Source organism: Rhizophagus irregularis, chromosome 16, assembly GCF_026210795.1.
Source record: "Rhizophagus irregularis chromosome 16, complete sequence".
In the NCBI taxonomy this organism is placed as follows: Eukaryota; Fungi; Glomeromycota; class Glomeromycetes; order Glomerales; family Glomeraceae; genus Rhizophagus; species Rhizophagus irregularis.
The window spans coordinates 4,352,815-4,378,074 of NC_089444.1; the positions used below are offsets into that span (position 1 = coordinate 4,352,815).

General features: G+C 26.0%; 1 protein-coding gene across 1 annotated transcript; it reads left to right on the forward strand.

Moving 5' to 3' along the window:
• Positions 1 to 4,610: 4,610 nt before the first annotated feature.
• On the forward strand, positions 4,611 to 8,844 carry OCT59_008621 (uncharacterized protein; the record flags this gene model as incomplete). The annotated part of the gene is made up of 10 exons (XM_066142626.1): positions 4,611 to 5,156; positions 5,238 to 5,621; positions 5,703 to 6,086; positions 6,168 to 6,554; positions 6,636 to 6,676; positions 6,889 to 7,018; positions 7,095 to 7,496; positions 7,575 to 7,907; positions 7,984 to 8,220; positions 8,575 to 8,844. The coding sequence occupies 10 exons, from the start codon at positions 4,611 to 4,613 to the stop codon at positions 8,842 to 8,844; spliced, it is 3,114 nt and encodes a 1,037-aa protein (XP_065999490.1).
• Between the last annotated feature and the right edge of the window lie 16,416 nt (positions 8,845 to 25,260).

Genomic DNA, 25,260 nt, shown 5'->3' on the forward strand with positions numbered 1-25,260 from the left:
TCATCAAATTAACAACTCAAACCTTACCCTAACCCTAACCCTGACCCTAACCCTAACTAATCTACTATTTTTTTATGAGTAATGTAAAATACATACATACCAGGTTCACATGATTAATTTTACATGGGTGATGTCACCTGGGTTAAATCACATGGGGAGAAAAATAACAAAAAAAAAAAATAACAATAACAAAAAAAAATAACAATAACAAAAAAAAAATAACAAAAAATAAAAAAAATAAAAAAAAATAAAAATAACAATACCAAAAAAAATAACAATAAAAAAAAAACAAATATGAAAATAACAAGAAAAATAAAAAAAAAGGAAAAAAGAAAAATAAAAAACCAATCATTATTTAAAAATTTGCATTACATACTGATTTGCGCGATCATGACAATTGATCGCTTATAAACTTAAAATTTACACCATTTTAAATTAAAATGATCATTTTTTTCACCTCTATCATATTATTTTATTATTGTATAGTATTTAGGCAATAACGTGCTGTTTTCGATTGAGGCCATTTGATTGGCTCAGATTGTGCCACGAAGTGGTACAATATGACCGATCAAATGTTGAGATCGAAAACAGCAAAGTATTGCCTAAAGACCTATACAATAAGTGTTTTATTATATAGACTCTCACGATCACACTATTAAATCAGTCACGAGTTAATTTATAGTCTATTTGTATAAAAATCTAATTTTATTATGTATTTGTAATGATTTAAACAGTATTCATTTATTATATATATCATCAATAAAGCTATTCAATAAATGTAAAAAAAATACAGTGTGATCCTATAAGGATATATAATAATTAAATTTATTTTTCTCCCTTTTCCAACTTTTTTATTTAAAAACTTTATTATTTCCTTTATTTTAATTTTATTATTTATTTTATTTATTTTCTTATTTTTTTTATTTTTATTTTTATTTTTTGTTATTATTTTTTTGTTTTTATTTTTTTTTTAGTTTTTTTTTACTAAAAATAACCATATAATACATATGTATATTTACTATAAGATTTTTTTGTTTGTTTTTAATATTTTATATGTTTTTTATTCTTAATATAAAAGGCATTACTTTATTAATACTTTGTCCTGATTTTTTTTGTTTAAATCAACTTCAGAGTATAATTTTACCATTTTATCAAATTGTAAAAAACTACATTTAGAAGATGTTTAAAAATTTTATTATTTAGTTTTTTATAAAATCATATGTAATAATTATTTTATCATTATAAAGTAGCATCTATATAACTAAAAAAATACATAAAAAAATCATACCGTTTAGACTAGCATGTATAAATAGTTTTGAATTGTGTAATATATTTTCTGCTTGCGCCTAATCTATTCCATGTTAGCGTAAGTTTTTTTTTGTTCTTTATTTTCTAGATTATTTAGGTTAATATCGGTAAGTTCAAGGTATGAATTCCGAATTGCAGATCATCCCGAAATTAGATAGATCATTTGTTGATTATTAATTTTATTCTAAGAGGTATTTTTTTTTTATAGACTAAACACTTTTTTTTTACGTAATTTTTTTTATATAAATTTTTTTCCCGTTATGACTTTTTTTTTGTTATTTGATTTTTTTTAAAATACTTTTTGACTTTTTTCGATTATAACAATTATTTGATAAACGTTATTATTTTTTCTAATAAAAATACTTTTTTTTGTTTTTTTTTTACATAAATTTTTTTATAAAATAATAAGAAATAATTATAAAATTTATAATTAATTAATAATAATATTTGTAGTATTTTCGCAATATTAAAATTTTTTCGAAAATACTTCTAAAAAGTTAATCAATTTTTATTGATAATTATTGTTTCACAATTCCTTAATTAATACGAATTTCATTCTACACTTAAACGTCAAATCTTTAATATAAATAACTACATTGTTGTAAATATAATTGGGAATTGCTAATCGTTGCCTGGGCGATTGTCGCCTGGATTTTTTTAAATGTCACATGATATACAATATATAAAGAATAAATTTATTGATCTGATTTTTTCAAACTTAGCTAATTTTTGGATCGGCTAAACTTAAAAATTTTATCGCAAACATCTATTTTAAAAAAAAATTTTTTTGCAAGCATATTTACCCAAAATAATCTTATCTAATAAAATTTTATTTGTAAATATTAAATTTTAAATCACACATTTACGATTTTAAAGAAAAAAATCACTGTATTTATTTTTTAATGAAGTCATACAAATAAAAGAAAAGATAATTACAATGATCAAGAAAAAATATGCTAATAAAAAATGAAATAACAATGGAGTAATGAGAAGTAATAGAAGATAAAAGGGAGTAAAAAAGAGTAATGAGAAGTGTTAGGAAGCAAAAAGGAGAAATAGGACATGATGGAAGATGAAGAGGAGTGATTGGAGACGAAATGGAGTGATGGGAAGATGAAGAGGAGTAATGAGAAGGTGAAGAGGAGTGAAGGGGGACGAAAAGGAGTGGTGGGAGACAAAAAGAAGTGATGGGAAGATGAAGAGGAGTGATGGGAGACGAGAAGGAGTGAAGGGAAGATGAAAAGGAATAATGAGAAGGTGAAGAGGAGTGATGGGAGACGAAAAGGAGTAATAGGAAGATGAAGAGGAGTGAATGGGAGACGAAAAGGAGTGATGAGAAACAAAAAGAAATGATGGGAAGTAAACAGGAGAGAAAAAGAAATAATGGAAAATGAAATGATGTAATAGAAAATAATGGGAGACGAAAAGAATGGAATAATAAGAAGTAATAGGAGGTGAAAAATGATGAGAGATAAAAAATAAAAAAATGATCATGATAGGAGGTTGGGTAGCAAAAGATAATGATAGGAAACCAAGTAAAAAATAAACCATAAAGTAAAAAAAAATGTAGTTAGTAAGAAACGAAATATATGATAGAAACAAAATAAAAAAAATTAATTTAAATGGATTTTTTTAAAATTAATGGTATTAATAATTACTAGTGATAAATTCAGGTATTTTGTATGATTATAACTTTATGCCAATATGTAATTTTTTAAATTTAAATGTTTATTATTTTTTATTATTAAATAATTTTTTAATATGAAAACAAATGTTCTTTATAGGACCATCATAGTCCTTTAATAATGTGAGAACAATCAATAATGTAATGTGAGGACAATAATGTCCTCCATGGTGAAGACCATCATGGTCCGTAATGTGAGGACAATAATGCCATCATGGTCCTCCAATAATGCGCGGACAATAATGTCCTCCATGGTGAGGACCATCATGGTCCTACAAAGTGAGGACAATAATGTCCTCCATAATGAGGACTAACATGGTCTATTGTCCTCAATATGAGAATGATAATGTCCATGATGGTGAGGTCCAGTATGGTCCGTTATTATGGACAATAATATCCTTACTTTTAGACCAATCAGAGCCCGTGGGATGTATATGCCCATGGGTAGTTTATAAGCTAGGATCTGTTGCACAAAACTCCAGCTTATAAACTATGTCGATCATTTGGCTGGGGTGCAATAATTTTGAACGAATCTTTTTTTGTTGAAATTTATGCACCGCTTAATTTTGTTTTTTTTTCATAACAAAAAATTGTGGAACAAACCAAATCGTGAAACAAACCAAAATTGTGAAACCAAGATTGCGAACCAATCAAAATTGTGAAACTAAATTGTGAAACCAAATTGTGGAACCAAATTATGAAACCAACCAACATTTAGCATAAATACGAATTATTTATGATCAAGAATTTTTATTAGCTTTTTTTTGTTGAATTTATCAATTCTATTTATTGTTATTACACATCATGATAAGTAAAATTGTTTCAACTTAATCACATGACTAATATACAGTATGTTACACCTATGTAGTATCAATACAATAGAATCCCATTCAAAATATTTCCTGGTTTGTTATAATATGTTATAGATGTACAAAGAAATATTTTCAAATAGATTATAAGATTATGTGTCGCATTTTTTATTTTGGATCGCCATATTTGTTTTTTTTAATTAACGTTTTAATTTTATTTTTTTAAAACAAGAAACAATTAAACGCTTCTTAATAAGAAACAACAGCAGAATACGTTAAGAGAAAAAAAAAACTTCTCATATTGTATAATCTCGAAGTATATAACGTCAAATACATTGATTAATTATATCAGATAGCTTAAAACTTCTAAAATATTATTTTTCTCAGATTTTACTCTATTAATTTTAACATCACCTGAAAATAATCCTAAATAATAAATAAATTCTGTGTTTGTTTACAAAATATACTAAATCGTAGTAGTTGCCCAATTCATCTGCCCTACAAAAAATCGCATACATTTTATTAATATTGCACAGCTTTACCATTTGTATTACCTTTGAAAATATTACAATGAATGTCAACTGTGTTTTTGTAGCTTTTATTATTTAAATTGTGGAAGGGGCAACTTAACAAAATGATTTCACAGACGTATTGTTATGCATGAAACCTACGCCCCTCATAAAATAATTTGTTAAACCATAGTGTTACAACTGTTACATTCATATTCAAATGCATTATTATGCATAAATTGTAGCACATCAATCATTATAGTTATAAACAAATTTCCATTCGAAAAGACTTTTGAAAAAATGTTTTCCCAAAATAAAGATATTTATTCAGAATATATAAAAAACAAAATTCCAGATTGGTTAAGTGGAAATAAAAAAGTCGATGATTTTATTCTAGAAAGACTATCAAATATTAATTCCCATGATGATGTAGTATTTGAATGGATACCATACAATCAGTTTAACAAAATTAAAGAAACAGGCAAAAATGGTTCTATAACTGTATATTCAGCAATATGGAGGAATGGCCCATTACACAAGAAATATAAGTGGAGTTCAAATTATACAAGAGATTCAAATAAAGAGGTTGCTTTAAAGTGTTTGCATAACTTGCAAAATCCTGCAGCAATATGGAAGAATGGCCCATTACACAAGAAATATAAGTGGGGCCCTCCCTTCCTTCTCTCCTTTTTCGCTTGTTTCCTCCCTCCTTCCCTTCTCTCCTTCTTCGCTCTATTCCTGCTTTCTGTTCTTCTTCTCTCCTTCTTTTCAGATTATACAAGAGATTCAAATAAAGAAGTTGCTTTACATAACTTGCAAAATCCTGTTGATTTTCTAATAGATGAGGTATAAATTTCTATAAATACTTTTACATTTATTATTGCATTTTTTAATATTATAATATTAATTTTCTGTTTATGGTTTTAGGCGAAAAAATATTCAACCAAAAATGACAAGTTTCTTATATTGTATGGAATATCTCAAAATCCAGATACAAATGACTATATTTTAGTTCAAAATTATCTTATCCTGAGTAGGAATGAAAACATTGATAATTTCATTCAAGAAAGGCAGTTAAATATTAATTCCTATGATGATGTAGTATTTGATTGGATACCATACAATCAGTTTAATGAAATTAAAGAAACAGACAAAAATGGTTCTATAACTGTATATTCAGCAATATGGAGGAATGGCCCATTACACAAGAAAGATGAGTGTAGTTCATATTATACAAGAGATTCAAATAAAGAGGTTGCTTTAAAATGTTTGCATAACTTGCAAAATCCTGTTGATTTTCTAATAGATGAGGTATAAATTTCTATAAATACTTTTACATTTATTATTGCATTTTTTAATATTATAATATTAATTTTCTGTTTATGGTTTTAGGCGAAAAAATATTCAACCAAAAATGACAAGTTACTTATATTGTATGGAATATCTCAAAATCCAGATACAAATGACTATATTTTAGTTCAAAATTATCTTATCCTGAGTAGAGACGAAAACATTGATAATTTCATTCAAGAAAGGCAGTTAAATATTAATTCCTATGATGATGTAGTATTTGAATGGATACCATACAATCAGTTTAATGAAATTAAAGAAACAGGCAAAAATGGTTCTATAACTGTATATTCAGCAATATGGAGGAATGGCCCATTACACAAGAAAGATGAGTGTAGTTCATATTATACAAGAGATTCAAATAAAGAGGTTGCTTTAAAATGTTTGCATAACTTGCAAAATTCTGTTGATTTTCTAATAGATGAGGTATAAATTTCTATAAATACTTTTACATTTATTATTGCATTTTTTAATATTATAATATTAATTTTCTGTTTATGGTTTTAGGCGAAAAAATATTCAACCAAAAATAACAAGTTTCTTATATTGTATGGAATATCTCAAAATCCAGATACAAATGACTATATTTTAGTTCAAAATTATCTTATCCTGAGTAGAAATGAAAACATTGATAATTTCATTCAAGAAAGGCAGTTAAATATTAATTTCTATGATGATGTAGTATTTGAATGGATACCATACAATCAGTTTAATGAAATTAAAGAAACAGGCAAAAATGGTTCTATAACTGTATATTCAGCAATACTATGGAGGAATGGCTCATTACACAAGAAAGATGAGTGGAGTTCATATTATACAAGAGATTCAAATAAAGAAGTTGCTTTAAAATGTTTGCATAACTTGCAAAATCCTGTTGATTTTCTAATAGATGAGGTATAAATTTCCATAAATACTTTTACATTTATTATTACATTTTTTAATATTATAATATTAATTTTCTGTTTATGGTTTTAGGCGAAAAAATATTCAATCAAAAATAGCAAGTTTCTTATATTGTATGGAATATCTCAAAATCCAGATACAAATGACTATATTTTAGTCCAAAATTATCTTATCCTGAGTAGAAATGAAAACATTGATAATTTCATTCAAGAAAGGCAGTTAAATATTAATTCCTATAATGATGTAGTATTTGAATGGATACCATACAATCAGTTTAACAAAATTGAAGAAACAGGCAAAAATGGTTCTATAACTGTATATTCAGCAATATGGATGAATGCCCATTACACAAGAAAGATGAGTGGAGTTCATATTATACAAGAGATTCAAATAAAGAGGTTGCTTTAAAATGCTTGCATAACTTGCAAAATTTTGTTGATTCTCTAATAAATGAGGTATAAATATTTATAAATACTATAATTTTATTATTACGTTTTTAATATTATGTTCATTTTCTGTTTATGATTTTAGGCTAAAAAATATTCAACAAAAAATTATAATTTTCATATATTGTATGGAGTATCTCAAAATCCATATACAAGTGATTATATTTTAGTTCAAAATAATTCTATAAACTTAGTAAATTGGATGATTGGAAATAAAAAAATTGATGATTTCATTCAAGAAAGACAATTAGATATTAATTTTTATAATGATGTAGTATTTGAATGGATACCATACAATCAGTTTAATGAAATTAAAGAAACAGGCAAAAATGGTTCTGTAACTGTATATTCAGCAGAATGGAGTAATGGCCCATTACACTACAAGAAAAATAGATGGGGTTCAAATTATACAAGAGATTCAAATAAAAAAGTTACTTTAAAATGTTTGCATAACTTGCAAAATCCTGTTGATTCTCTAATAAGTGAGGTATAAATTTATATAAATATTATTATATTTATTATTAAATTTTTTAATATATTACTAATTTCCTGTTTATGGTTTTAGGCTAAAAAATATTCAGCAAAAAATGACAAGTTTTTTGTATTTTATGGAATATCTCAAAATCCATATACAAATAATTATATTTTAGTTCAAAAGTATCTTACTTGGACTAGTGGAAATGTAAAAATTGATAATTTCATTCATGCAAGACGGGATAAAATTAGTAGTTTTCCTGATGCAATATTTGAATGGATACCATATAATCAGTTTAATGAAATTAAGGAAATAGGTAAAGGTGGTTTTTCTACAGTATATTCAGCAATATGGAAGGATTTCAAAGTTGCTTTAAAATGTTTGGACAATTCACAACATCCTGCTAATGAATTACTAAATGAGGTATGAAATACTATTTCATAAATTTCAGTTATTTTCAATATACTTGCGCTTTATTTATATGATAAATATTTAATAGGTTGAGGCATATTCAACTAAAATGGCTCTTAGTAATAGTAAAATTATGAATATATATGGAATATCTCAAGATCCAAATACAAAAAATTATATTGTTGTTCTTCACTATGCAGAAGGTGGAAGTTTTAATAATTGGTTAAATATAAATGAGAATTATAAATATTTTAATTGGAAAGATAAGATGCAAATATTACGTTATATTGCCAGTGGACTTAGAGAACTTCACCGTAAACAAATAGTACATCAAGATTTTCATACAGGAAATATATTATTTGGCAATCTTTCTTCAAAACAAAATAGTAGAATATATATTTCAGATATGGGATTATGTAGGAAAGTTGATGATATCAATCAAAATAATATTTATGGAGTTATGCCTTATGTGGCCTCTGAAGTATTAAGAGGAAAACCTTACACTAAAGCAGCAGATATCTATAGCTTTGGTATGATTATGTATTTTGTAGCAGCTGAAAGACAACCTTTTGGCAATCGTGCACATGATCATCATTTAGCATTAGATATTTGTAATGGAATTAGTCCTGAAATGAATGAGCTGGAAATGCCAATAACTTATATTAAATTAATGAACAAGTGTTGGGATTTGAATCCTGAAAATAGGCCTAATATCAATGAATTAGATCACTCACTTTCATTGATTGCAAATAACAAATTAGAAATTGAAAAAGCAGAGGAATATAGAAAGTTACATCTCTCTTCATTAAAAGGGGATAGACAAATAACTACTCATCCTCAAGCTATTTATACATCTCGATTACTTAATCCTTTCACAGAAAATCTCCCAAAATATAATGATGATAATTCTGAATGCTTAGATTGTGCAATTACTAATAACCTAAATTAGATGCAAAATAAGCATATTGCACATGATTAATTTTACAAATTTATTTATTTGATATTTTAAATATAGTTAGTCATTCACAGAACATTTGTAATGAAAATAATAATTTTTTGTCCAACACTGTATAGATAGGATAAATATAAATTCTTGTTTTAAATAAATAAAATCAGTTTGTAATTGGGCAAATCAAAAAATATTGCATTTCCTGGTATAGTAAACTAACCTATTTTTACCAAACTCTGTCCCCTAAATCTTGTAGTTCAAACAGGATTATATTTACCTTCGAATTATGATCAGTTAGCCGCGCCTTATTAATTTGTATTAATAAATTATTACTACATATATCAAGATTATGGTTTCAATTTTTTTAAACTTTGGATACTATTATAAATCAAATTGAATATGCACATTTACTCATTAACTATTATTCTACGATCTTAAAACGAGAAATAATAAAAATTTTAAATCAAAAAACTTAGAATTATGAAATGGAGAAAAGTCAGAAAACTTTTATGTCCTATTGTTAATTTTGTGTTGGAAATTATTTACATCAAAATTTGGGATACCAATCACAATCATGATGATTTGAGGTGAAAATAGCGAGTGGCGAGAAATCCTATTTGATATAAAGAACGGCAAAAATTTGTTTTTATTGCGTTAGATTTTGTGATTTTGTTCAAAATTGATACTATTGATTTCTCAATGTACAAATCATTAATACTGTATATGATAACTTTAGTTCTGAGATCAATTTTATTATATTATTATACTTATTTTGATTCCATCTAACAAATAAATTGTATCACTTAATGTTAGAAGAAGTTCGACACCAAAGATGATATTCATATAACATATAATTATTTCATTAGCCATTCATCGGAAGCACTTTGTGGAACGCGTATCTTATGTAGTTTTTGTAATTACTTTCTTGAAAATTTTTGGATATAACCTGAATTTTTACAGACACCATCTGAACAACTCCTATAAATGTTTGTTATCTTCAATTTCAGGTACAAATATAGCCAGACGTTTCTTATACTACTGGCAAATAATTAATGGTTGTAACCATTGCTCACCTTATTTCAATTTGAATGTGTAGACATACTGTACCTAATTCATGTATTAATATCAAGTTGGCATGAAAATGGACAAAAATCATTATTAGATGAAAAAACATTTATTAGATTTTTATTATCCTATAACATTATGACTTATTTTGTAGTAAATCTTGGAAATTGTCAGACTTGCACTAGTAAATAATCAACACTTTGACAATAATGTTCGGATAACATTTGATTTAAATTAGAAATTTGTATTGTTATATGAAAGTCGTTTTCCATTCGTATCCATTCAAAAATGCGGCAATTTTTTGACCTACTTTAATGAGAAATCTGGAATGAGTATGTGAGTCAGAAATACTGTACTTGAAAGTTCTTACCAGTAACATGAAAAAGGCCATAGTGAAGGTATGCACAGTTTCTATTAAATTAACTTTTATCGGAGACATGAATGATGTTTCAGATTTTAGCGGTTTATTATCAACTATACTGTAAGTTTACTGTTTAAAAAATAAAAATACATTTATACTTGGCATTTAAGGTTTATCGCATGATTTTTGTGCTATTATGATGCAGTATGCAGTTTTTAATTCGCAACATTTTATTTTAATATTTTTATATTTATTTTCCCGAATTTATATAGTAATTTTTCTGCGATCGTGAACAGCACTGCTTCGTTTGGGCGATAATAAGTATTTATTCAAACAAGATATATATTAATTGGAAATTAATTCGTTACAATCTAAGATTTCAGTTATAATTGTGGGTAATTTTTTCATGGCGATACGAGAGAGCCTTGATCAATAGAAGCCAATTAAAATACGAAATTACATTAACTTGCGGAGGAGTATTTTTTTCTCAATTTTTCTCATTTCTTTCAATCTATAATATCAATTTTATTCAAGTTTTTTTCGAACAAAATTAAGGTTATAAAGTGTATAAATATTTTAGAGACAAAAAAACTTTCCATGTTCGCGCCAATTTCCAATTTTTCTCGAGTGTTTGAGTAAATAGAAAGTAACAAAAAAATTGAACCAGTGGAACCTATTGTAACATAAACAACTTCAATAATTTATTAATATTGCAATAATTCGGTTAAAAAAATTTATTTTCATTACAATTAATGTTTGTGCACGTCTATTCTTATAAATGAAGATCGCATACTTGTCAATGGGATTACTTGCACTTGATTTATCATTACTTTGCTTTTCATTTTACGCAACTGCTACCTCTTATTAATTAGGATAATCAGAATCGGTCGAGGCACTGTATATTAAGATTTGTACAGTATACAGTATTCTGTTCTATTTTATGTGCTTTATTTTTTTTAAAGATTAACATCAAAGTTACCGCAGATAAAATTAATACTTTGGCGCTTACTTTATCTAAACAATCTAGATTAATCTCGTGATTGATTTTTCTATATAATTTTAATCAACTACATCGGGATTAGGAAAAGTTTGCAACTGGAAATATATGTAGTTAATTGAACTTTTAAATACAATGATAATAAATTGAGTTAATAAAAAAGCAATAGGAAAATCTTTCTCGCAATTTTTGTACAAAAAAATATATATACTGTATCTGTTCTGCGTTATGACGAACTCTTCCTCCCACAAAAAAGCCCTTGAACGGTTTTATTATGAAATATTTGTGTAACTTCAGATTAAACTTACGACGAGTATTACGTATTTATGTTACGATTGTTACGCCAACTAAATTTTACATAAAAAATTTAATTTTACTTTTTTTAAGAAAAAAAGTAATAGAAACTAATCACAAATAGCTTTTCCATTATACTCTTCTTCTAACTTGCTTTTGCGAGTTTTTCCCTCCTATATACAGTTTACCACTTTTACTTTTATTCAGAAAAAAATTTTCCTACTTTCCCTCCGTGTCGATGATGTAACATATTTTCATACGTAATAATTTCCACATAACCTATTAACCTATGGTATGCCGAGCTTTAAGTTTAGCGTAGTTTCAAAAAAAATTTTTTAGTTTTTAGTTTTTAAATTTTATTAGAAAATTTCTTTTCTTAGAATTTTTTTTTTAATATAGGTAAAGCTTTCTTTGAAAAATTTTTTTTTAATAGTAAGATTTTTTTTTTGATAAAAAATTTCGTTAGAGAATTTTTTATTGATAAGGGAATTTCTTTTAATAGAGGAGTTTTTTTTTTTGATGGATAATTTCGTTAAAGAATTTCTAAAATTTTTTTTAACAGATAATTTCGTTGGAAAAATTTAAATTTCATTGAGAATTTTTTTTTATAGAAAATTTATTGGAGAATTTTTAATAGGAGATTTTTTTTTCTTTGATAGATAACATTCTTATAAAGAATTCCTTTTAGGAATTTTTTTAATATGCGAAAATATTTTTTGGCAGAGGATTTCATTAGAGAATTTTTTTTTTAATGGGAGGTTTATATTCAATAGAGAATTTAATAAGGAATTTTTTCTTTAATAGGAGATAAATAATTTTGCTGAGAATTTTTTTTTTTTTTTTTTGATAGAAATTTCATTGTAGAATATTTTTTTGATAGGAAAGATTTTTTTTTTTTTGATAAGAGGGAAGTTTTTTTAATATAGAAATTCTTTCGATGGAAGATTTTTCGTTAGAGTTTTTTCTTTATAGGGATATTTTTTTTGATAATTTTATTGGTTGAAAAGTTTTTATAGGTGAGACTTTTTTAGAAGTCTTTTAATAGAAATTTTTTATTGAAAAAATTTTTTTAATAAGGTATTAAGAATTTTGGCTTGAAATTTTTTTTTTTAATAAAGAATTTCGTAAAAGTTTATTATAATAATAACTTCGTAAATTAATTCGTGGCAGTCTCCGAACCAGCGAAAACTATAATACTTTTCGGGGAATCATTTTTGCAAATTAATTATCCCTTAAATAATTTTTGAGCTAATTTTCTCGAAATTTTTTTTTTTAAAATGTTATAGAATAATGGTCCGAATGATAAATTTGCGTCATCATATATTAGTTTGGCAAGTTAGATCACGTAGTAACAGAAAGAGATATAAGGATCGGTTAACAAATGATGGGGTAATATGACGTTGTGTAACAAATGATAGGATAAAAGTGTATACAAACAAATAATGATATAAAGTAATCAACTGTATATAAGCAAGTAAACGATATATAACAAAGGGTAAATATAAGATAATGAACACTGTGATAAAATAAACGAATTATAGGAAATCGGAAACAAGCAGGGTTTATTAACAGTATTAACACTTAAACAAAATACAATATTACTGCCTCTATCGGCGCTTTGTAATATTCGTATATCTGTTTCTATCGTATAATAAACTACAACTATATAAAACTGAACTTAAACTGAATTTTTCTCCTCCTTCACAATCGGTCGTATATATATCGTCTGAAATCCGGTACTAATTTGTCTTTTGGACGAAATCGCCATCCGGCCCTTTATAAATCCCATGATTGAAACTAACCAAATTGTCTATTCACTATCTAACTAAACCTAAACTATCTTTGTTTACCTCCTAACTATAGAAACTTAATATTTTTGTTAGTACTTTTTTATAACGTGAATTCACGTGACTTTAACTAATTTATTCGCGATCCTCAACTCTCCATCTCTTCTGATACTTCTTTCCTTTTGGACTCTTAGTCGCTCTCTTTTCATTTTAATATTCTTTTTGTCTATCTCCCTATTCTCCTCCTTAACTCATTCTGTAAAATCATTATTTAACGTCGTGAATTTTTGTATCACATCGTGTGATTCCGCCGCTATAATGACTTTTCCTTAAATTATGTTTGTCCACTCCTTTTCTGTTATAGAGTTCCAATCCGTCATCTGACGGATAATCACATTTTGACAGTTGTACGCTCATTTAATTAATATAAAAGAGCATTTTTTTTTAAGGATATCCTAAGAGCATAATACAGTATATAATTTAATAAATAAACTTTTTTTTCAAAAATGAAAGTGAGGAGAAATTAGGAACGGATTAAAATATCATCCGACGGATGAAAATTTCAATCCGACTAAGATTTCCACCCCATTTATTTTATGTTCAATTAATTAAATAATGCATAGTCTGATCACCTTACATCGAATGCAGTTCCTAAATTATAAATTATGAAACATAAATGTCTCTTTCCAAAAATAAATGAGAAGAGATTGATCATCCGTCGGATGACGGATTGGAACTCTATTCTGTTACCCATTCACGCACTCCTTCTTCGGTTATTTGTATTTCTGTCGCTTCCCATTCCATTTCTTCTTCACATTTCCTAAATATCATATTCATCAATTCCTCATATTTGGGTGACAGTTTTTCCTATCACCTTTTCTGATGAAAATATTGGTGGTGCCACATAACGTTGATAAGGAATTAGCTCTATCTCTTGCTTCTTTTCCTTTCTTTGATCGTTAATAATTTTCACAACCTCTTCCATAATAATGCTGTCTTTTTGTAATTTCTTACTCGTTACTGTTTCTTGTTCAACGTCCTACTCTACTCCTAATCTACTGTATATCTTTTAATCATGTCCATAACCTTATTGTCTCCTAATTTACTTGTCGATGGTGTACTGTTACCTTTATGGATATTTTTTGTATTCTGATACATACTTATGCCATCCAATTCTGAGAAACTCTTAGTGGTGGCGTATCCAACAAGGTTTCGTCCACCCTCACTTTTATCCTCTTATCATCTTTCTTCGCTGGATCAACGTTATTAAAATCTCCTTTCTCTACTTGTTTCTCTGCTCTAAATATCTCTTGAAATTTCTTACTTTCTAACTCCCTTGTTCTATCGATCGTTCCACCGCCGATTCCATTGATTTTTGATCCTTAAAATACGCTATTGTTTTCCACTTTTTTGATATTTTAGCGAATTTTCCAGTAGACGGTTCTTTATTCACAACATTCTTAACAAATTCGTATTCATTACTCTTACATTCCGTCCTCCATTTCTTTAATGGTTAAGTCTCTAGTTAATTGCCAGCGGTCACGCTCCTTCCTATCTTAAACCGTGCTATCCCTTTGTACCACCTGATTCAATGTTTGTTGATACCGATGCCGAAAGAGGTATTCTTAAATTTTCTCAAAATTTTCATTTAATAATATATTCGCTCTAACAGATTTGTATTTGTATTAGACCTTTACTTTGATACTAAAGACTTTACCTATATTCAATAGTTCTTTAACAATATCATCTTCTTTCCAATACTTCAATATATCGTAAACGTGATTTATCTTTGTTAGTCAGATCATCATGGATTTTTTTATCTTGAATATTTTTTTAACTTTTATTTTTAGTATATGGTTTTAGATTAATTAGCTCCATTTAATTCTGCCTTATGTTAATTTTTAATTAATTAGCTTCATTTTAATAATTATATAAAATTACTAGCCTATAGGACCAGGCGTTGCCGGCTGATACTAATAATATTTTAGGATTAATCTGGTAAAAATTTGTAAACCAATATAGTCTGTTATTAAAATATTGTAAAATGTATAGTTTAAAAATTTTTTATAGTGCTATTAAGGTAATTTAAAATAATGTAAAATAATATAAAAAAAATTAACAATTTGTCACGCGATCGGCGCGTCTTGTTTTTATTGGTGCATATTATAAATATTGCAGGGGCATCGACAGGGAGGGGAGGGTCTCTACACGTGATTGCATCCCGATTTTAATAATACTTTTTTTTGAAAATATTTTTTTTATTATTTAATAATTTCAAAATATTTTTTTCAATTAAAATATAAATAAAATATATTATAAAATCTTAAGTATTAAAAAAATAAGATCTCAAATATTTCTAATACAATTTTTTTAGTTACTGCTTAAACAATTTTTTTTTTAAATTGTAAATCTTAATTAGCTTTATTTATAAAACTTAAAATTTAAGTTTATTAAAATTACATTATTAGATGGCAAGATAATTACAATAAATTAATTTATATTAATTTAAATAAAAATCAATTATGGTATTTCAAAATAATGCCAAAAAATATGCAAATTAATCTCAAAATTAAGTATTATAAAATTCCTACATTATAAAAATCTTTTTATATTGGCTAAATATTTTAATACCTTACATATACAAGAATTTTTTGGAAATTATTATAATATTAATAAGATTATTAAAATTAATAAATATATATACAGTATATACAGTGAAATTCGATATACCGGAATCCCGATATAACGGATCATAAGTAAAACCTCGATATATCGGAATTGAGGTCTGAAGCAGATTATCATAACGAATAATTAATTTACCCTCGATAATCGATATAACGGAATTCTTGATATAACGGATTTTTGATAAATTTTACTAATGGAACGGATGGTTCCATTATATTGAATTTCACTGTGTATATACAGTATATTATATATAAAGTTAGTTTATTACGGTAGTTAATTATCAAAAAATTGCTTATTTCAAGGGTATTTTCAAAAATTTTAAATAACATACCCCCTGCTTTTTAGCTAACCAATAATCCAATACTATATATTATTTTTTTAAAATTCTAAAAAAAATCTAAAATTAAAGTTAAAAAATAAATCAGAAATATCAAACCAAAGAAAATTATTAAAAATAAAATAGGATAAATTCCATAAAATAAATTTTAAAAATCTGAAATTATTAAAAATCTTGAAATTAAAGAAATATTACCATAAAAATACTAAAGCTAAAAACTAATAATTAATTTAAGAAAATAAGTTATAAAGATAAAATTGATAAAATTTAAAAAGTATGCTGCTGATATAGATCAAAAAAATAAAAATTAAAAAAATACTTAAGATAAAAAATCCATGATAGTGTTGTCACCGGTTTTTGACGTTCGGTCAGGTAGTAACAGAAAAGAAATATAAGGATCGGTTAATAAACAATAGGGTATTATGATGTTAGATATCAGGTGTTAAAGCAAATCGGTTAATGTACGTGTAAACAATAAGCAATTAATAAATAAATGATAAAGTAATTGAAACGTGTATATATTAATCTGTTTATAATCGGACTTAAATTGTGTATAAGTAATAAAACGATATGTAACAAAAGGTCAATAAAAGATACTAGTAAACACTTTAAAGAAACAAGCGAATTGTAATAAATCGAAAACAACAGGCGGGTTTATTAACACTTGAATAAAATACGATATTACTGCCCTCTGTAATATCCGTATATCTATCTTTTGAAAATAAAACCTACACGAACTGCACAAACTACTCCTCCACCATCGGTCCTTTATATATTGTTAAAAATTCGGTGCGAATCTGACTATCGAACAGATTTGCCACCCGGCCAAATGTCGTATTTGTTAAGCCACCTTTAATTCAGCCACTTTCCCGATTTTATCTAATCATTAAATAACTAAAAATATCTCTATGTAATATAACTAAAAATAAACTAATAATAATAAATATATATAAAAAAAAGAAAAACATATATCCCGTGACTAAATAGCATAGCAATCGCATGAAACATGAAATATCTGATAGTAAATTAAGTAAAATTTTTTACTAGCAAACCATTTATTTAAAAAAAAAATAATTAATTTATAAAGTTATTAAAATTGTAATATTTCAAGCCAAAATTCTCAATACCCTTATTAAAAAAAATTTTTTTCAATAAAAATTTTCCATGAAAAGACTTCTAAACGCAATTCTCCATCAAAAAGAGATTTACCTATAAAAACTTTTCAACCAACAAAATTATCAAAAAAATATCCCCTATTAAAAAACGTTTACCCTATTAAAAAAAAATCAAAAAGATCCTTACCCATTAAAAAAAATTCTACAATGAAATTTCTATGCAAGATTATTTATCTCCCTATTAAAGAAAAATTGGTTAACGAAATTCTCTATCAAATATAAATCCCCTATTAAAAAAAAATTCTCTAATGAAAGTTCTCTACCAAAAAATATTTCCATCTATTAAAAAAATTTCTAAAAAAAATTCTATCAAAAAAAAAAAAACCTTCAATGAATTTCTATAAAAAAAAAATTCTCAATAAAATTCTTTGTCAAAAAAAAAAATTCACTTCTATTAAAAAAAATTTCTAACGAAAAATTATCAATCAAAAAAAAAAAATTCTTGATTAAATTCTCATTATACCAGCATTATGATGTACTTTTGGCCAGAATTAAAAATTTAATAAAATACTGGCCGGCATTACATCATAAGTTCAAAAAAAATTCTTAAACGAAATTCACTCTCAAAAAAAATCTTTCCTGTTAAAAAAATTTTTACAACGAAATTATCAAAAAAATCTCGTTAAAATTTCTTTAACGAAATTATCGATCAAAAAGAAAAACTCCTCAATTGAAAGAAATACTCTATCAATAAAAAAATCATCTAACGAAATTTTTTTATCAAAATAATTTTATTAAAAACAATTTCCTAAAGAAATTATATCAAAGAAAGCTTTACCTGTTAAAAAAAAAAATTCTCTACAAAAAAATTTTATTTTATAAAAAAATCTAATAAAAAAAAATGAAGAAAATTCCTACGAAAAATTTTCTAATTAAATTTAAAAACTAAAACTATAAAAATTTTTAAAATTACGCTAAAGATGACAATTTTGTCACCCTGTGTTGACTAAAAAAAGATCGACTCTGCCGCCGACCAGCGTTAACTACTGAGCTGATCTTTATTACTAATATTTATTGAGATAGTATTGAGATTTCATTATATCGAATTTCACTGTGTGTATAGTCTTTTGTTTGACAGATATCATTTTGTACCTGACAGCATTTTGCATACAACACTTTTCAGTAAAGAATAATATGGGGTGGTTTTGTATATAGACTTTACTTTGTCGGTCATTTGCCTTTTAATATTGTCTATTTGCGCGTCTAGTTCATAGGACATATTGAACATATTTCTAACGAAGAACGATCGTTCTACTATGTAGGACGAGCTTACATTAGTTATTATATTCTACTCTTTTTATTTGTTTAACAAATATATGTGGTTTGGACTATGCATGGATTCTATTAGCTGTAAAATTAGAGTATAGTAAAAACTAAAGATAATAAAAACAATATTTAATCATCTTAGTTTTATATTCTTTTTAGTTTTTTAAAATAGAAATTTGTTAATGTTATGCTTAATAATGTTATTTAATTTTAATGAAAATATGATAATAAACATGATGACATGATATCTAGAAATAATTCTAAATTGTCCGAGAACCTATAAGAAATCATAGAAGTGAAGTCTTCGAAACTTTTTACTAACGTTTCTTTTTTTTTGGGTCCTGGTGTCGATCTAGGGGCTTGAGTTCGGTAAGAACGTTGCGAAACAATTTGTTTGGGGTTTCTTTTGCCATTAGAAACATTTTTTAACGTTTCTTTTCTTTTCATGGACACTAGTAGCCTTAGAAATGACTTGGTAAGTCCATTGGGAAGGGTTTTTTTGACATTAACTTGAAGAAACGTACTAAGGTTTCTTTTTTCTTTATTTTTTTCCTTCATCGTTCTCAACCTTCTCTCTCGCTCTTCCTACCTTACCCTTCTCACCCTTTCTTCTCATTCTTCTTTCTCTCTTCCCCTTTCACTCCTTCCTCTCCCTCTCTTGTTTTCCCCAACCTTTCCTCTCTTACTTTTGTAGGGCGGCGGAATTTCTTCATAAGTTTATTTTATTAATTTTTTTTATCTTTTATTTTGTACAGTTATCGACAGAATTTTTGCACTTCCTAGAACGTATTGGTAGGTTTTGTAGCGTTTCACTTCGAAACTTTTTTAAAAGTTTTTTTTTTATATTACTATTTAATTTTTTTATTAATTTGTTTTAACATTTTTGTAGGTTTTTGCTTCATTGAACTTACTGGATCTTGGATGATAAGTTAAGAAACGGTTCAGGTTGAACCTTTTTTTTGAAGTTTTTTTTTTAACACCCCTTTTCCATTTTGTAGATATATTTTTCATTTTTAGGTCGGACTTGGACTTGATTTTCTGCTTTAAATATGATGGCGAATTTGACTCGGAAATTTTTTATAAATTTCGACTAGACTTTTCTTTGGGAGGTATGAATTTGGGAAGATAATCTTTAAGAAACATTCATTAACTGTTAATGTTTCTTTTTATTTTTAGGTTTCGGCATCTTTTGGAACGGATGATGATATTTTTATATGAAAAACGATTTTTAACGTGCGTTCTTTTAGGGATACAGATCACGTGATTGCGAAATTGTGGACCGAATTTGATTATATTAGATAGATGCAGATGCTATAAACATGTGGATATTTAAAGTGTTTAATAAATTCAGATTTGTAACTAATATTAAAGCTAAATTAACAAATACTGAAACTAAATTTGGGTCGTCTTTAGACCACCATAATTTGACATAAAGTTTTGTGTCGAATATATTACTAATACTAGGTTGAAATGTTGAATAAAATACGAATAATGACCAAATAATTAGTTTTAATATCAGTCATTATAAATTTTTTAAAAAAATTAAAAAAATTGTTGTGTTTCCAACTAATTTACTGCCACATTTTACTGCGCCACATCACGCGAAGCTTCAGATTTTAGAAAAGTTGAAAGTTTGAATTTGTGGAATAATGAAAAAAGCAATTATTATAAATATTTCATAACTGAAACTAACTTTTTATTAATTGGATAATTGCTATTGATGCTAGTATTGATTTAAACTAAAATTCTTTCAAGAAACTATTTTTTTTTATTCAATTTACAATGATTGGACAAGATAGTAATTGCACATTTGTCGCAATAAGTCACGTGCATAATAAAGCACGACTTCATCCAATTAAAAAATTTTTTTGTTTAAATATTTATACCTACAAAAAAAATACAAATAAAAAAAAAGTTAAAATTTAAAACCGTTTTTAATAAATAATAAAATAAAAAGAAAATAAAAAGAAAATTTGCGAAGTTAATTTTATTATATAAAAAGAAATAGATCATTATACCTCCACGTCTATGGGATTTGAGGGACCGACCACCTAAAAAGGAAATGTTAATGATTATTTCGTTAAAAAAAGATGAATTTTTTTTAAAAAAACCTGATATCTAGTACCGTTAACGCAACTACGCGACTTTTCTAATGATTACCGACATTGTTAACACTCATACAATAAAATCATGTGGTTATACGACCTTTATTGTATTCTTAAAAAATAAATTTTGCATCATAATATTCTTTAGTAAATAATTAGATTAGCTTTGTTTTGCTGTGATGATGATGATGATGACGATGCTTCTGGGTGATACTGCTCCTGATAATCAACAAATCCAAATTTATCTGCATATTTTAATAATATATCATTTAATTTATTTTTGAAGGAGGGAAATAAATTTTTACTTTTCCTTTCCTTATTTTTCACATAAGAATAATTATCAGATGTTGATAATCTATTGGATATATTATTAACTGATACATACACTTCATCAATATATTTATTATATTCATATAGGACTACTTTATGTAATTTATATTGAAGATGATATGATTGCAGAAATGTAGGTGGCATGATATTTTCAACAAGATCAACAATATTTTTTGTTAATTTATCAATGTCTGTGTGAATTTTTTTTGATTTATTATTGGTGGTGATAGGGGTACTAGTACTGCTTGTACTGTTGCTGCTAGTGCTGGCAGTAGTGGTGTCAGTGGTGGTGGTACTGCTTGTGCTGTTGCTGCTAGTGGTGGTAGTAATGGTACTGCTCGTGGTGATGTTATGTTTTAATTTTATTAATTTAGAATTAATTTCCTCCTCCAAATTCTGAACTTTGGAGCTAAATTCTTTTAATTTATTAAAGGTCTCAAAGTCAACAACATTTTTGGTGAACAGATATATATCAGATCCTTTTCGCATCTTAAACTAGCACATCCTGATGAATCCTTATATAACTTAAAATCATCATCATCCAATTTTCTTGTATTCCCCTGGGTAAATAATGTCTCTCTTAATGTTCTGGAAATTGTAGGCTTTATATTATTAAGAAAAGAAATAATTAGTTACATTCAATTTAAATGTTTGATACTACTACATTAATCCATTTTTAAAAATATATTATGTTTTTGAATAATACATCTTGTCTATAAATAACTCGGACTTCAAAGTATTACTCTCCACACCGAGAAAATATAGGATACAAAGCTCCATTTATCTTCCCATAAATAGATTTTTAAAAATGATGTTAAAAATAATTAATTAAAAAAATATACAGTATATACCATAAAAGTTTGTTCATTGCTGTTATCTCTAACAATAACTCTAGCAACTTGTGCGCTTCTTGTTGTGATCTTGATGAGCAGCTCATTATCATAAATTATAAAAATGTGATAAAAAAAAAAGGTAGAAAAATTGAGAGATCTGTAAAAGTATTTATAAGATTAATGCCCCTATACAATATCGTATTAAATCAAACTAATTCATGTGATGATCCTGATAATTAAGATTTAACTAAGCCATACATAGTATCTAAGCCTTATTTGTGATTAATGTAAGCCTTTAGCTTGATTGTTCATTATGGGGCTTAAAAAAAGTTGGGTATCGGAAAAACTCATAAAAGTATTGAGTACTGTGATCAAAGCCACAAATATTACAATAGTATTAAAACTAATTCATGTGATGATCCAGATTTAATAAGCCATATATATATAAGCCTTATTTGTAATTAATGTAAGCCTTTAGCTTGACTATTTTAAGAATTTTCATACTATGGCTTAAAAAAGTGAAATATATAATGATTGTGTAATTTAAGTAGTTTGTGTAATTTCAGTTCAAATTTTTTTTAATACGCATTTTTTTTCATTATTTATTTATACAAGCATTGTAAAATAAGACAGTTTACTAAAAGAAATAGAAAAAGAAACATTTCTTAGTAATGATAAACATTTTGTTTTTTAAACACATCAAAGATATCATGATTAAGTTTGGGAAGCAATTTTATTTTTATTTTGCGATTTTTACGTTAATTTTGATTAAAAAATTAAAAGCAAATTCTACTGTACATCAGAAACCAACATATAATCATGACTAGGTATCAAAGTCCAATATATAATAAATATAAACATAAAATAAACTAGGATGCAAGAATTTATATTGGCAGTTGAACTATAGTCTCTAGAGTTCAGTTAAACTACCGCCTACACAGCCCTATAAATATTTTTTAGAAAATTGATCACATGTCTGAGTTCTTCTAGAGTAAAAAACTAGAAAATAATTATATCTTTATTTTAACGTTATTGTTTAATTTATAGTTTCGAACGAATCAGGTAAAATAATTTATTTGGAGTAATTTATTATTTTATTAATAATGATTTTCTTGTCTAATTTTATTTAATTATTTTAATAATATAATAGATCTCAATAAAATTAATCGGTTTTTTTCGAAAATAGTCAGAGTATTATTTAATAAATTTAAGCTAGTATTTAAAAAATTTTTATTAACTTAGGTTTAATATTATATCTTAGCGGAAATTTTTATGGCAGGCTCTTGAGATTTGAGAAATCGAGACATTTAACTAGAAATATTCCGTCTGTTGAAACAAGTAATATGTCAATTTAGGTAAACGCGGTAAGATAATATTATTCGTTAATTAAAGCTTTAATTTGTGATAACTGCAAACGATCTGCAAAAAATGGGAATCTGGCGTGGCGTAAAAAATTATGTGAAAAATTATTGTAAAAAACAAATTATTTGAAACTTTGGGATAAATATTATGTATTAAAAAATATGGTGTTGAAAAAATTACTAAAGATCGACATAAATTTGCATAAATGAACTTTTTACAGTTGACTCACGGATCACGAATTAAAATGTTTTTTAATATTGGATTTAATATTAAAAAAAATGAATTAACTATCATACCATTATATCATATGAATACTTAACAGTTAATGTTAACGATAATGTACTTTTTAAAGAATATGACATGAAATTGGAATTTCGACCGTTCTTTATGTTGAATTCAGTTACATAGGCCTAATACAGTAGCATCTTCACTTAAATATTTCAAATATTATAAATACTTTAATATGAAAATTAAATGTAATCATAGAACAAAGAAAAATCATCATATCCCTTTAACTTATTCAAATTCATCATATGCTACGGATTTCCTTTATTATAGTTATAAAGAATAAGAGAGTGGTAATTAACGATATTACACATATATAGTGAAAAGTGCTTTAGAGCTATTCCGATAGAATATCTTCACCCGAATATGTAAAATTATAGAAAAGCCTGATTGCCGACGGAATCAGGTGGACAATAGTAGTGTTTCTGACCTTAACTAAAAAATGATTAAGCTTGTTTCATATCATATGAAAAAATATACCTAACCGAGATTAGATCGGTCCATAACATTTATTTGTCATCAATAACGCTGATAAAATAGTGTCTTGCTACATTTAAAGCTTTTCGATTCTATATAAGAACGGATCAAATTGTTAATTGCCGATTAGGAAATAAAGTTAAATTATTCATATCAAGAGAGGGAAATAATGAAAGTGGAAAAATGTATCATATCTTTTCGGTTCATCACCGTGCTGTTTTTACATCACTATACAAACATTATTAACAGTACATTTTAATACGTTTCATTTGATAATTAGCGTCTATTTATTAAAATTTAATACTGTATACTGCAAATTAACGAATAAATTTTTTATACATATAAAAAATTATAATGAATAACATGTATAATGATACCCTATTATTTATAGAATAATAATAACGTGTACTTAAAACTAATAAAAATATATTTTTTTTTAAAAAAAAAAATATTAATATATTGATATGTATAATGTTAAAATATTTTTATAAAATATTCCCTATAGGATCACACTGGTTCTGTTTGACCGATAATTTCATATATATTAGTTTAGAAGATAATCAAATATCACGAGAAGAAATAAACAGTACTTGTACATAACTATAATCCGACTAATTTAATAGCAGATAAAACCATAAAATCGACGTAACCGCTTATTGCGTTATATCAGCAGTATGCGATAAACATTTTTACTATTTTGGAGTGACTAACCCGACTGCTGCCCTCTAAAAAATTTTCTGAAAAAAAAAACTCCGATGAATGTTAGAAAAAGAAAAATACAAAATCAAGCTAAAATGCAAAGAAAACATTTCATTATGAAATTTATTTTATTCCTTATTTTTTTTGTAAAAAACAGATGAGAAAGCACATCAAATTATTAAATTTGCGGATGAATTTAAAAGTTCTGATTTTCAATTTTTATTTATTACTATTCTATTCATGCAGTGCTAACAATGTTGTGTACGGACACAAAAAAAAAGTTAGCAATTCAAACGGGAAAAGTCACATTTAATCACGTGATTATTAATAATATGGACTAATCAAACTTGTACTACTG